The sequence below is a fragment of the Equus quagga genome, chromosome 9 (assembly GCF_021613505.1).
Source record: "Equus quagga isolate Etosha38 chromosome 9, UCLA_HA_Equagga_1.0, whole genome shotgun sequence".
Classification (NCBI taxonomy): domain Eukaryota; kingdom Metazoa; phylum Chordata; class Mammalia; order Perissodactyla; family Equidae; genus Equus; species Equus quagga.
The window spans coordinates 21680120-21694042 of NC_060275.1; the positions used below are offsets into that span (position 1 = coordinate 21680120).

The window sequence follows — 13923 nt, forward strand, 5'->3', positions numbered from 1 at the left end:
AGGATCTTTCAGACTGTTTTCCAGAGCATCTGCATCATTTTAAATTCCCACCAGCAGTGTAAGAAGGTTCCAACTTCAACACTGTCTTTTAACGCAGAAAAAAAAAAAAAAATGGAGATGCTGCAGGTGTATATATTAACTCCTGTAAATGAGGCAAGGTTTTTCTACTTGCAATGAGAGAAGATGTTGGAATACTCTTAGTTCATCAAGAAAAAGATTGCACCATCCTAAACTTCCTAAATTGCTATCAGGGAGCAGTTTAGATCCTGAAACAATCTGGCTCAGATGCAGGAAAAAAATGAACACTTTCACCTGTTTTCATTTGGAACTTGATTTTAACTTCTCTTCAGCAGCGTTGGTTAAATAAGGACTTGAGAACTATTTTTATATAATTTGAGTTTGCATAATGGTGAAGACATCAAGCTATTCATCAGAAGATATGACTTTTCTCTGAAATAAAACTTGAAAAACAAGTTTGAGTCTTAAAGCAAAAGTAGGACCTAATTCCTAGCGGATCCTTGCGCCACTTTGAAAATGAGCTTAATCAATTGTCAGTAATGATTTTACATCCTTTAAAAGGAGAAATCAAATATAGCATCCTATGTGCCAAGACATTAGAAATCAATAAAAGAAGATATCTGTGTGCTGTATAAATGGATATGAAAATTATAAGTTCATTTATCAAAAAAGATTACCTGTTCAGGAGTCCTAATGAGAGATCCCATTTGGTGAGCATTTGGCTAATAACTCAGCAGCTGCGGAGCATTATTGCTTAATCTAATTATTTCCAAGGAGATGTGATCTATGTGCTGCAAACAAAAATGCATGCAGAGAAAAGAAATAGGTCTCTATGTTTCTAACTATTCCAAATTAACTGTAGAATGAGGAAAAACAATATTTACCTATGGGCCACCTGTATTCCCAATGTAATGCTAAGTCCACATTATCAGTGACAAAGCATCTCAGAGAATGAAAGCAATTATGAAGATAATCAAAGGGAAAGCAATCATTTGCACTCCCCCTTTTCCACTTTCTCCCTCCAATTATTAGAAAATTAGCATGAAATATTTTTTCTCTTAAAAAGGGAACTATGTGAGTAATTGTCTTAACAGTCTGCTTGATTTTTCTAGAAAGTTCTATCAAATGAGAATTCAATTATGAGGATTTGTTTACTACCCGAAGTGGTTAATTTAAGGATTGATGAAGTGCCCATCCTTCCATATGTAGGAAATGATATCAAGAGTCTCTACCTTTGTGGGAATCATCTGGGACTGGAGATGCAACACTGCTAACAACCAAATGCTTGTTTATTGACTGTTTCTTGGATCAAAAATAAAAACTGTAAAAAACAGTTTTGTGACTATTGGGAAAATCTGAAGATGCGTGGTATACTAGATGATATGATGGCAGTATTTTTTAATGTTCTGGAGTAAAATAATGTTATTGTGATTATCTCTTTGGATATGCATGCTGAAATTTCAAGGGTGAAGTGTCAGGATATCCACAACTTATTTTCAAATGGTTCGGCCAGAAAAAATCTGAAGATAAAGCAAATGTGATAAAACGATTTCAGTGGTGGAATCTAGGTCAAGAATAAATAAGTGCTGCTTCTTTCAGTTTTTTTGCAGGCTTGTAATTTTTCAAAATAAGATATAATTTGGAGGAGGGCTGAGAAGGAGATGCCTTTGCTACCTATGGAAGATCCAAATACCCTTTATTTATTTATTTTTTTGAGGATGATTAGCCCTGAGCTAACTACTGCCAGCCAGTCCTCCTCTTTTCGCGGAGGAAGACTGGCCCTGAGCTAACATCCGTGCCCTTCTTTCTCTACTTTATACATGGGACGCCTACCACAGCATGGCTTGCCAAGCAGTGCCATGTCTGCACCCGGGGTCCAAACCGGCAAACCCCGGGCTGCCAAGAAGCAGAACATGCGCACTTATCCACTGCACCACCGGGCTGGCCCCTAAATACCCTTTAAATCTTGGCTCAGTTGCTACCCTTTTGTGTATGTGTGAGGTGTGTGTGTGCATGGGTGTGTGAAATATTATTTACCCCATTGTGAACTGCCCCTCTCTGAGTTATTATAACGCTTTCTGGCTATCCACTGAATTAGCAATTAGTCATGTTCTGCTCTCAATAAGCACCTGTTACTTTGATTGATTGATTGATGTAGGTTTGAAGTTCAAGCAATCAGTCTCTAAGAAAGATTCTGTAAGAACTGATAATAACAATGATGACAATGGCAGCTGCCATTTATCACGTGCTCATTGTGTGCCTGGCACAGGACTAAATATTTCACATAAAGCACATCATATTTTCTCACTTACTTTTGATGTAGCATCCTGGATTTTCTGACAATTCTTGAAACAAAAGCCTGACTTATTTTAGTAAAGCAGTTCTCATGGCGCACTATGGTCTTAAAAATGAATGAAACCCAGGATGCTTCTTTCCCTTTGGTGTCACACAACTGGGAGATGTTTGGTGGAGTTTGTGTAGCTCTAAAACCCAAGGAATAAGCCATTGACAGGACAAAACTACTGAGAAACAATTTGTAGAGGCCGAGGTTGTGGTTCTCTTTTTGCATGGTGATTTTATTTTCCGGGCAAGCTGCAGTGAAATAACCCTGAGGCAGTCAACACATCAATCCATCAGGGTGCTAGGTCAGAAGCTCTGTAGATCCTGAACTGGTCCGGTAACCTGATGAATACTTTTTCTAAAAGTCCCTGTAGGTAAAATTAATTAATAGAAAGAAGCCTGAGGTCTATTCCCAAGATGGAAGGTTATCTTTTCCATCCACATAAAGCTGTTTGAATGATATCCCATGGCTTTTATATTAGCTGTCCTTGACTCATGACATTCAGGGAAGAATCCTTTAGGCAACACGTTGTGCATTAAACTGTGAGAAATCTATTGAGAGAACGACACATGCAGCTACTGGCAAGATGGTTTGTTGCAGCAGCACTGAGGCTAACCTGAGGTTGGACACGGTTGTTAAGGAAATCATTGAAATGGATGCTGTAGAAATGGGAAGTCATTGGCACATTTAAGAAAAGAATAAAGCCTCAATATCTTAGCTGTATGATGTTATCTTTGGATAACCCAGTAGTAGGAATATTAAAGTAATTAAAATGAGTGATAATTTCCTATTAGTAAATTATAATGATGTATTGTTGAATGATCTAACTCATGGAAGAGATGATGTGTTTATTCATATTTCAGAATAATTAATTAGTAAAGTTGATGCATATGACTATGCATAAAGCAGAGTAAAAAATATTTTCATAGAACTCTACTTTTTTGTTTTATAAACTTAATCCAGTAACACAGATAGCCTTTAATTTAAAAAAAAATAGAATCTAATACACTGGGCCACTTTGGCTTTTGGCCTTGTGTGTCCCCTTCAGTGACATCTGTCTGCAAAGGACAAAATAATTGAGTAAAGCAAACAGAAGATGTGAGTATTCTTGTCTTCAGCTGGTCTAGCAGTAGATTTGTGAACAGGTAGCCTGAATGCTGGTACACTTACCTGGCTGAAAACTGCTCTGGAGTTTAGCTTTGCTCAACTCACCATCATCTCTCATTCTATGTGCCACAATGACCTTTATTCATGCTTCAGACTTGCCAAGTTATTTCTCAAGGTACAGCCTCTGCATGCAACTCTCTCCATGGAAGGATTTTAACTCCAGTCCTCACATAGGTGGGTCTTTCTCATCCTTTGGGTTTTGACTTCAATATCACCTTCTCAGGGAGGTCTTTCCTGAAACTCCATCCATCTAAAATCCTCCATATGCACGCCTTTCATTTCCTATCCTCTTATACTGTTTCCTTCACAGTACTTATCACAACTTAAAAATATTTTGGTTTGTTTGTTTCTGTTTTGCTTATTTGTCTATCATTTGTCCTTCCCACTATTATTTGTGGCCCATGAAGACATGGATTCTGCCTTGTTCACTGTTGTCTCTTCAGCATACAGCAGAGAATGTGGCAGATGGAGAGCACTCAATTGATATTGGCTAAATGAATGAATGGATGAATCCCCAGACGTTCATCTCCAATTTTTCCTGAGTCAGGAAAGAGAACTAAATCATTTAGACTAGGTCAATTTCTTCTTTGACCTGTATATTAGGGTTAGCTGGGCCACAGTAAAAAATAGATACAAGCGTATTTTGGCTTAACATAATACAAGTTTATTTTTCAGTCATGAAACAGTGGAAGATGGTTCTAAGTGAATGCATGCGGGTGGAGACAGAGCGGCTACACTTGGTTTCCAGTAGGTCTGCCTTCACACATGGCTTCCAAGCTCACAGTGGGAGTTGACATCCTAATAAGCCAGAAGGGAAAAAAACACCAGGAGTGCATATGGGAGGTTTCTGGGCGGAGCCTGCAAGTAGTATGCATAATTTCTGCTTGCTAAGACTTAGTCACATGTCTACCCTGCTGCAAAGGATGCTGGGAAATAAAGTCTTACTTGTGCCGCTCTTGACCTACCAATAACTAATGTTGTGGTTGGATCAGCCCTTGCAAGATGCCCTTCAGCAATAACCATCAAGAAACTTTGGAAAAATAAAGGTTTATTACTTACAAGACCTGGAAATTACAGAGCACACCTGGGACCCCACAGTGGGGTCATGAATAGAGAGAGAGAGAGAGAGAGAGCACATGGGCCTGCGATTCTACTTTTATTGAGGTTGAGGGTAGGTGCCTAGGGTTTCACAGGCTCAGTCTTTATTGGTGAATTTAAAACATAAGAGCAGAAATTTAAAGTGTAGGAAAAGAAAAGGAAAGGAAAAAATAAGCAAGCAGTCCAAATGGCCAGTTATCTAAATCAACCAGGATCTCTAAAACAAAGGAGCCTCAATGAGGGGAGGTGGCGTGACTCTTTAGCTAGTCATATGGCTGACAATGTGTATATTTGTGATAGCCCTCTTGAAGTGGATGCCTCTTTGAAATAGATGCCTTGGCAATCAATGCTTAAGTCAGTACTTGCATTACAAAAAAGAGAAAATCCAGCCATCAGGGCTTCCACTCCAAGTCTAGTTGTCCTTTCTCCAAGATTTTGGATTGGCATATGGAAAAACTTTTATTCTTTTATTCATTCAATAAGAGCCTATTAGAGGGCTGGGTTTACAAACATGACTAGATCCTTCCCCAGGAGAGCTTACAGACCAGCAGGAAAATACACATGTAAATACCAAATAGCAGTGCACTCTGAGTCGTGCTATCATAATGATGTCTGTGAGCACCACGTGAGCACACATCAGGGTAGAGGCATACTTCAAAGAGGAGCTGAAATTTGAGTCGGGCCAGGAAGCATGAACATAGTTTGCCAGGTGGAATAGGAATTAATGATGAGAACAGTGTTGAATATAACACTGTAGAATTTCAAACTGCAGTGTTATTGGGCTGAATAATATTATCATTATATTTCAAATAAATATAATTAATACAAAATAAGCATTACAACTTTGGATATTTATCACTGTAAACATAATTCTCCTTGACAGTATTTTAATAGGCTGTGAGGCAGAGCAGAATATGCCACCCCAGAACGTGCCATATCAGCATGTGGATTATTTTGAGCTGAAGACAATCGGGACCCAGCAGACTCAAGAAGAGCTTTTTACCTCCCCTTTAACTGCCTAAAAGAATTTGGACAGGGGACCTGTACCAGGAAGAGAAATATCATCAGAGAGAATTTTTGTGTCAGAAGACTTATCTGCATCAAACATTTGCTCTTCTCATCTTCCTGTGAATTGTCTTCCTCCCCTTGGAAGCCCCAGACCCTCACCCCTTTCTTAGCTCAGAATGGTACATGAGCCTCAAATACCTGACTGCTGGGGAGTCTCATATTTCTATGGTGCTCCCATATACACTAAATTTGTTTTTCTCTTATTAATCTGTCTTATGTCAATTTAATTAATAGACCAGCCAAAGGACCTGTAAGGGAAGAAGGGAAAAGTTGTCTGCCCTACATCTGTGTTGTCGATTACAGAGTGTGAAATTTGGAAGGCATGAAATAGAGTATTTCAAAGAAATTGAACCCACTTGGCAAGGCCAAAATCTATAATCAGGATGATTAAAATAAAAAATTTTCTGAATAATATTTTTTCTACATTGTATGCTCTTTTTTTGCATCATTGCTTATGAAGTATATACCAGTACAATTGAATGCATTCATTTCATTCTCAAATATTTGTTATATCGATACTAATTTATAAGTCCTGGAAAAAAAGAAGGGGAAATCAGATAAAAATTGTACCTGCCGATGGAGAATAAGCTAAGTTTACCTTGCTTTCTAGAAATGGATCTGTAGGAGTCAGAGGTCTAATTACCAATGGAACTGTCGAGTAAAAGCCACGTAAAATGTCTTGCTACTTTCTGAATAGTAAGGACTAGTGAGCAAAATCAAGCCACTTATATACTAGTGAAGCTAAATCGTAAAACCGGTGAAGTCATAGGGAGATAATGAACATAAGATTGTTGAGTAAAATCAAAATATATGATGAATATATGCTGTCATAATATTGTGGTTTCTACACTGCCCTCACAGAGCAGGCTGGAGGAGGATGCAGATAATTAAATTGAAAAAAATATGGATGATAAATGCTATAACAGAAGGGAGGTACTGGGTGCTGGAGAAGCAAAGAGGAGAAAGAAAATGTCGATTTGGCAGGTCAAGTAGACTTCTGAGAGTTACTTGTAACTTTCCTGAAGTTTCCTGTGTCCTGAAGGGTGAGCAGGAACTAGGAAGGTAAACGATTGGGGTGAGGGGACATTAGAGGGAGGAGGAGTGCGTGCGTAGATGGGTGGCGTGTGCAAGCACTGGAGGGAGTTTGTCAATGCTGCATTTAATGAGTCAAAGAAGTTTCGTAAGTACCTGTATTAGTTTGCTAGGGCTGCCATAACTAAATACCACACGCTGGGGGGGCTTAAACCACAGAAATTCCTTGTTTCACAGTTGAGGTTGGAAGTTCAAGATCAAGGTGTCAGCAGGGTTGGTTTCCTCTGAGGCCTCTCTCGTTGACTTGCAGATAGTTGCCCCCTTGCTGCCTCTTCACATGGTTGTCCCTCTGTGCATGTGCACCCCTGTGTGTCCTAATCTGTCTTCTTATAAGGACATCAGTCATATTGGATTAGGGCCCACCCTAATAGCCTCATTTAACTTAACCACTTCTTTAAAGGCCCTGTCTCCCAATACAGCCGTGTTCTGAGGCCCTGGGGGTTAGGGACTTCAGCATATGAATTTTGGAGGGACACCATTCGGTCCATAACAGTACCCTCTTTAGACTTAATAGCTGAAGACTTACCCTCTTCATTAGAGTATCAAAGAACTGGATGTTCATATAGGTGGAATTCAAGACAGGGAGAATTGGAGCCTTGAGCAGCATTCAGGGCCAGAGTATTAGGAGGAGAGAGGAAGAGCAGGGAACAGCAGTTAGACTTTTTGGTTTCAGGTTCATTTTACACCCTTAAATTTATTGTGGATTCCCAGGAGTTCTTGTTTGTGTGGGTTATATCTATCAAATTCACCACATTCAAAATTAAAACTGAAGAAGTTTGAAAATATTTGTTTGTTAATTCATTTAAAATAACAATAATAAGCCTATTCCATATTAACATAGACGGCATAATTTTTGATGAACAGTTACTAAATTTTACACACACACACACACACACAAAGTAAGAAGATTGGCATTGTTTTGCAAATCTCTTTAATGTTCAGAGGAGTGGAAAGCAACTGGATTTTCATTTATGCCTCAATATTTGATTTGCCTTTTATGTTGTTTTGGTTGATGTATAATGAGGAAAATCTGGCTAAAACAGGTGTGTAGTTGATAAAGGGAGAAATATTTTAATAGCCATTTCAAATAATTGTAGATATTCTCCCACAATTCTAGATACACCAAAATTCCCCAGATGGTAGTTTCATAAAGGTTAGCCACAATGTGAAATCTGAAGTCTTATCAATGAACTTTGTGTACAATTATATTAAAAAACCATAGCTCAATTTTGCATTTTCTATGGATCTTTTCCCCATACATGATTTTGTAACATGATGCATTGGTCATTTTGAAAATATTGGCTCGCCGAGTCATCCAGATCTTTTAAATGTTGCAACATTTCATTATAGAATATTCTTAAAAGCACATGTGTTAATATCACCACCGACATCATCAGAACACCCTTTATATTTGGAGAAGCTGTTACTTCTCAAGTTTTCCAAAATTCGCATCTTCCCTTAAAAGTTCATTTAAAAAAACTTTGGTCACAAATGCTTTCCATTGCTTTCCACATCAATTCATTTTTGAGAAAATGTCCACCAAACATCCAAATCTGGATAAGATAGTTCTGTGAAAAATACAGCTCCTTCAGTCCTAGGTCAGTTCACAGCTCAAACGATTGCCTGAGGGCTTTATCTCAAGTGCTTTATGTGTTCCTTCTAGTTCATCTTACAGAATATCAAAAGGTCATATTTTGTTGACTTTATAGGTCTCCAGTTGGGGGCCCCATCCATGAGGTCTGTCGTCTTGCATTTCTCTGCTTTATCCTGCTGCACCCTGCTGGTAAATGAGAGCACAATCCTATCTCCTTCTTAGACGTGCTCAGAAATGGACTAGACTCCATGCAGGTAGATAGAAGCATGAGTCTTGTCTTAAACACCCCCTACAAAGCTCAAGCAGAATGAATTAATTCAGAGTCTTCTGATATTAGCATACCTTCTTTTTCCAAGGAATCAGGCTAACTTCTGAAAAGTGACCACTCTGTAAAAAGAACACAGAATTTGGAACAGAGACTCACATGTTTCCATCTTCGGTAAAATACTCCCATTGCATCTTTTCTACATTTGAGATAATCAGTAGCAACTTCTATTTAAGACAAACTCAATTAAAATTCTTATTAGAATTCCTTTTTTCTCACATTAATATAAACAGAAATTTTTAAAGGGATTGGAGAAAATACCAAAAATATGCAATCACTCCATGCTAAAGTGTAATTATCCTCCAATGAAAACAGACACTTTTTGAATTATATTTTATTAATATGTCTGTATAATGTGAATGGAATTGAACAAAGCCCTGAAAATGTAACGCTTCGCAAATGTGGAAGAGGGGTTCCTAAAGTGTCTCTTTCTTGTGTGTCATACAAGTGCAGTAAATTTTTCTCCTTTTAAATATCTATTGTTCTTCTTGGTTAAACCAGGAAAAGGTCTTATTTAAATAACTGAGGAAATTTTGCTTTCTGCCAAGTTTGATGTTCATGATTTTGGAGTTTTTCTCATCAAGAAATTTTAGAGCAACAAATTGACATTTCCTTTTAATTTATTCCCCAAAGGATGCAAAAAATTTTCACATAGAAATTTCATCTTCAATTGAGACATTATAAAAAATGTTAAGAAGCTTAAAGAAAAATAATCCAAAAAATTATAGAGAAAAATGAGAAATCCAAAACCTTCTTTTCTTTTCTTTTCATTATTCAAATTTCAAACCAACAAACTAAATTAAAAATGCTTTGGGGCCTGCCCAGTGGTGTAGTGGTTAAGTTTGCCTGCTCTGTTTCGGCAGCCTGGGGTTTGCAGGTTCGGATCCTAGGCACAGACTTACTCACCTCTTATCAAGCCATGCTGTGGTGGCATCCCACATACAAAACAGAGGAAGATTGCCACAGATGTTAGCTCAAGGGCAACCTTCCTTAAGCAATAAAAAGAGGAAGATTGGCATTAGATGTTAGCTTAGGGCCAATCTTCCTCACACACACACACAAAATGTTTTAAGACAATTCCTTATAGTTTTGAATATATGGCACCTAAAATTTATGAAAAATTCTTATCAAAATGATTACTATAGACTTTTAGTTACAAACCCCAGATGCAACAGTCCATCTAGAGAATAGATTACTTAACATTTTTTATCCTCAATTATATTCTGCTGTTCAAAAGTTAAATGACATTATAAAATGTACCATTTGAAAATGAACATCTCCTTAGTGTGACAAATGTGAGGTAATGTGACCCTAAGAGCAACTTAGCATGTTGATGATGAGAACTTATTTTACCTCTAATATTAAACTTCTAATATTTTCCTACTAAAATTTTAATGATAAAAATTTAATTATTATATTTGATAAAATATAAGATTTTTTCATTTATTCAAGAAATTCATTTTCTTGATGGAGACCTTTGACTGTGGCTGCAGCATTAGCTGAGGATGGATTTTAATACTTGATCATTTAGCATTCAGTCAAAATATGTATTTTGTAAACTTCTAAGCAAATATTTGCATACACACATATCTTTTTGACATGATTTAACACTATAATGGGTTCAGAAAATAGCTTCCTGATAATATAGATCTATTTCATTCTTTGTATCAGTTTTGTTTTATTACATTGACATTGTGGGAGACTAGAATTGGCCACCCCAAGATGTGTCTCTTTGGCATGAAGATTATTGTGGGCTGGTTACTTTTAAAAACTGCAAACAGGAAAGAAACTCTGAAAAGTAGAATTTACTTACCCTTTGTTAAGAGACATTTACATTTGTAAAGGAAATCTCCATCTGTAAAGGTGTCTCCCTCTCTGTACCAGGAAGAAGGGGGATGACCTTTTCTCTGGAAACTCTTATCAATGCAGAAGGGCAGGACTTAAATCTGCATAATGACCTTACCCTTGTTTACTGCCCTTGTCTGGTGACCTCCCATAACTGACTCCCCCACCCCCAACATCCTCCTTTGTATTTAGCTGAGGCTGGTATTTAAGGTGAGAGCTTCTGCCATTTTGGTGAGTCGCTCAGTTTGCCTGAGCCTCTCCCATGTACACATGTTATAAAGTTTTGGTTAATTTTCTCCTGTTATTCTGTCTCATGTGAATTTAATTTGTTCTCCAGCCAGAAGGACCCAGAATGGGTAGAAAAAATGTCTTCCTCCCCTACAACATATTCTAATGTATTTAATCAGTCTCCTAGCAATGGAAATCCAAGTTGTTTCTAGGTTTTCATTTATCTTTATGCACACTTGTCAGTATGTGAGTAATATACTCACTAGAAGTGAAATTGCCTTTTCTCTGTGTGCACTTTAAACTTTGATAGAGATTGCCAATAGCAATACAAAAAGCAGATTAGGAGAAAGCTTTTCCCTCATATTCTTGAATAGCTCGTCATTTGTTTTTATTTCTCCAAAATGTATTAATACCTACATCAGGGCTAAAAATAGTATTAAAAAAATTTAGAGGAGCTAGCTAGCTAGAGGAAAATATATATATATATATATATATATATATATATATATACATACACAATTGTTAAATTCAATCTCATTTCAAATAATTTTAACTGTTGCTAACAAAGGCAAAGGAGTAAGCAATAAGAATTTTAATCTACTTTCCCTCTATCGTTTTTATTTATTCATTATTGTCTTAGGAAGATGCTTGTAGTGAAAACTTTCTCTAAAGCTGGTACCTGGTGACTGCGTTCTTTCCAACTGGTGGCCACCAGATGTCTCCCCTCCTCCACTAAGGTGTATTTTCAGAACCGCCTACTGCTTTCAGAAACATCTATTGATAGAGTAACATGTAAAATATTTCCTCATAGAATGTTTTTGTGTGTGTTTTTCAGGGCAAAGCTCATCCCTTTAAAAATAAACATGAAAATGCTTCTTTTAGAACGAATACCTAACATGAATGAAAATGGCTTGATACTAACAGCATTTCCTCTATCTTGGAAAAAAATGACCGTAACATAACAGAAAAACACTTTTCTTTCCCTGAAAAGTATCATTGCATATGGGAGTAGTGTGTAACATAATAACATAAAACTGACTGACTTAAGAGAATCTACAAACTAAACTATTTGTTCTGGTGTAATAAGGACATACCCCCTTATAATTAAAACATGTTTAATCATACATTTTTATGCGAGCGCTGTTTAATACTTTCAAAGTTTCTCAGGGAAGAGCTCTTTTCGAAATAGCCAAATTACACAAATATTGTCTCCGTACATATTTTTAAAACCTCCTCTGTCACTTGATACAGCCAGGTGGTCTATGAAAACAAAACAAAACCCCTACATTTATGAAGGAGCCGTGCAAGCAGGAGAAGGGGTAGGAAAAGAGAGCAGAGCCTTGAATAACACACGAGAGGACTCAGTTTTTCCGTTCAGTCCAGTAGTTACTGAGCATCCGCATAGCCGGGGAAGAGCACATCTATAAGGAAACACACAGGCCAAACATCTTTCAGGATGCAGTCAAATCCTTTTCTTGTTCAAAACGGGGAAGTGGATGAGGAAAAGAACCACGTGTTCTTTTTTGTTAACCCCAAATCTCCCCCTTCTTTCCACCTATCTTATTTCTCTGCAAGTGCCTTCCTTAGAATGAAGCTTCCAAAAGAAAAATGGAGTTCCGTGTCCTCACACTCCCCCACTGTCCCAAATCCCCTGAGATAAGAAGACAATACTGGTACTTCTATTTTTTAAAGTATTATTTCCTTTAATCCTCATGGCAACTCTGCAGGTATTATTGAAACTTAGAGATACAGGTTAAGGACTCACCCACCGCATACACTGGGGCACATCTGACGTAGATAGACCAGAACGCAGAACTCACAGACCTTTCCACCATTAGGCCATCTTTTCTAGAGCGTGCACGTTTGCCTTTCAGGACCTCTAAGTTTTTAAACTTCTAGTCTTTCAAAAATAAAGATAATTGGACATTATCCTATAAAATCTACCAAAATAAATTCTAATGAATTAAAAGTTATAGTAATAATACATGGCACATTAAAGGAGAAGAAACTGAATTTTTATATAATCTTTAGTGTTGGAGAAAGAAACTGGAAAGGCGTAGGTTAACAGCAGAAACCTAAAGAAAACATAAAAGATCTGTAGATAACAACGGTTTTAAGCTTCTGAATTTAAGTCACAATAACTAAATCAAAATATAAATTACAGTGTGAGGAAACATTTGCAACATATTTGACAGGCAAACGATTTATCTTTTCAATGTTTAAAAATCACTTCCAAATTAATAAGAAAAAATGAAGACCCCATGAAATGGGCAAAGACATGAACAGGCCAGTTCTCTAAAAAAAATATGTAATAAATAAACCTGAAATAGCACAAACTAGCATGAAAGCATGTCTAATCTACTATTAATTAAGTAAAAACACTTAGACAATTGAAGTTTACTTGATCTTGTATCCACTTGGGCAAGATTTAAACACAATACTCTAGTTTTAGCAATGGTATAAAGAAACTAGACACATATTTTTTGTGGGGAAGAAAATTAGTACCACGTTTCTGAAGAACAATTGGGTAAGATGTTTTAAAAGTCTTAAAAATGTACATAAACTTTAACCCAGAAATTTTAGATATGGGATTTATGTTATGTTAAAAATTATTCATGTGTTTAAAGATGTTTATTATAGTATACGTATTTTTAAATATCATAAAAGTAGAAATCAACACAAATGTCCAAAAATAGGGAATTGGTTAAACTACAATGCATCCCTACAATGGAATATTTTAAAGCTATTTAAAAATACCATGTTGTAGGATAATATTGTTTTGGACGTGGGTAGAGTTTATGATACATTGCTAAGTGGGTAAAAAGAAATTGATCTTAAAAAGGGAGGACTTACTATGTATTTTGGGGGATAAAACATGATACCTATGGACCAAAGAAAAAAAAAAGGCTAAAGAACCGCACACCAAAATGTTTGTTGTGTTTGCCACTGATAATGTGAATAAGTTTTTCTTTCTTTCCCTATTTTCCAAATAGTCTTTTCTTTGAACAAATTTTATTTTTCTAATTAAGAAAATACTATTAAAATAGAGTGTACATATATAAATATATATAGTGTGTATATATAGTATATATGTATGTATTAAGATATAGTATGTATATAAACATGACAGACACTTGAATTTCTGTT

The 13923-nt window shown here is 36.6% G+C and overlaps 1 protein-coding gene across 1 annotated transcript in view; it reads right to left on the bottom strand.

Annotated features, from left to right (window-relative positions):
* Window positions 1-4179: 4179 nt before the first annotated feature.
* The window catches only part of LOC124244361 (dynactin-associated protein-like), a 34950-nt gene continuing 25206 nt past the window's right edge, over window positions 4180-13923 (bottom strand). The window contains exons 3-5 of the mRNA XM_046670828.1: window positions 8721-8765; window positions 7311-7379; window positions 4180-4324 (exon numbers count right to left, since the gene is read on the bottom strand). Of these exons, the coding sequence (XP_046526784.1) occupies window positions 4286-4324; window positions 7311-7379; window positions 8721-8765 (153 nt within the window). The 3' untranslated portion in view covers window positions 4180-4285. The remainder of the gene's footprint in view (window positions 4325-7310; window positions 7380-8720; window positions 8766-13923) is intronic.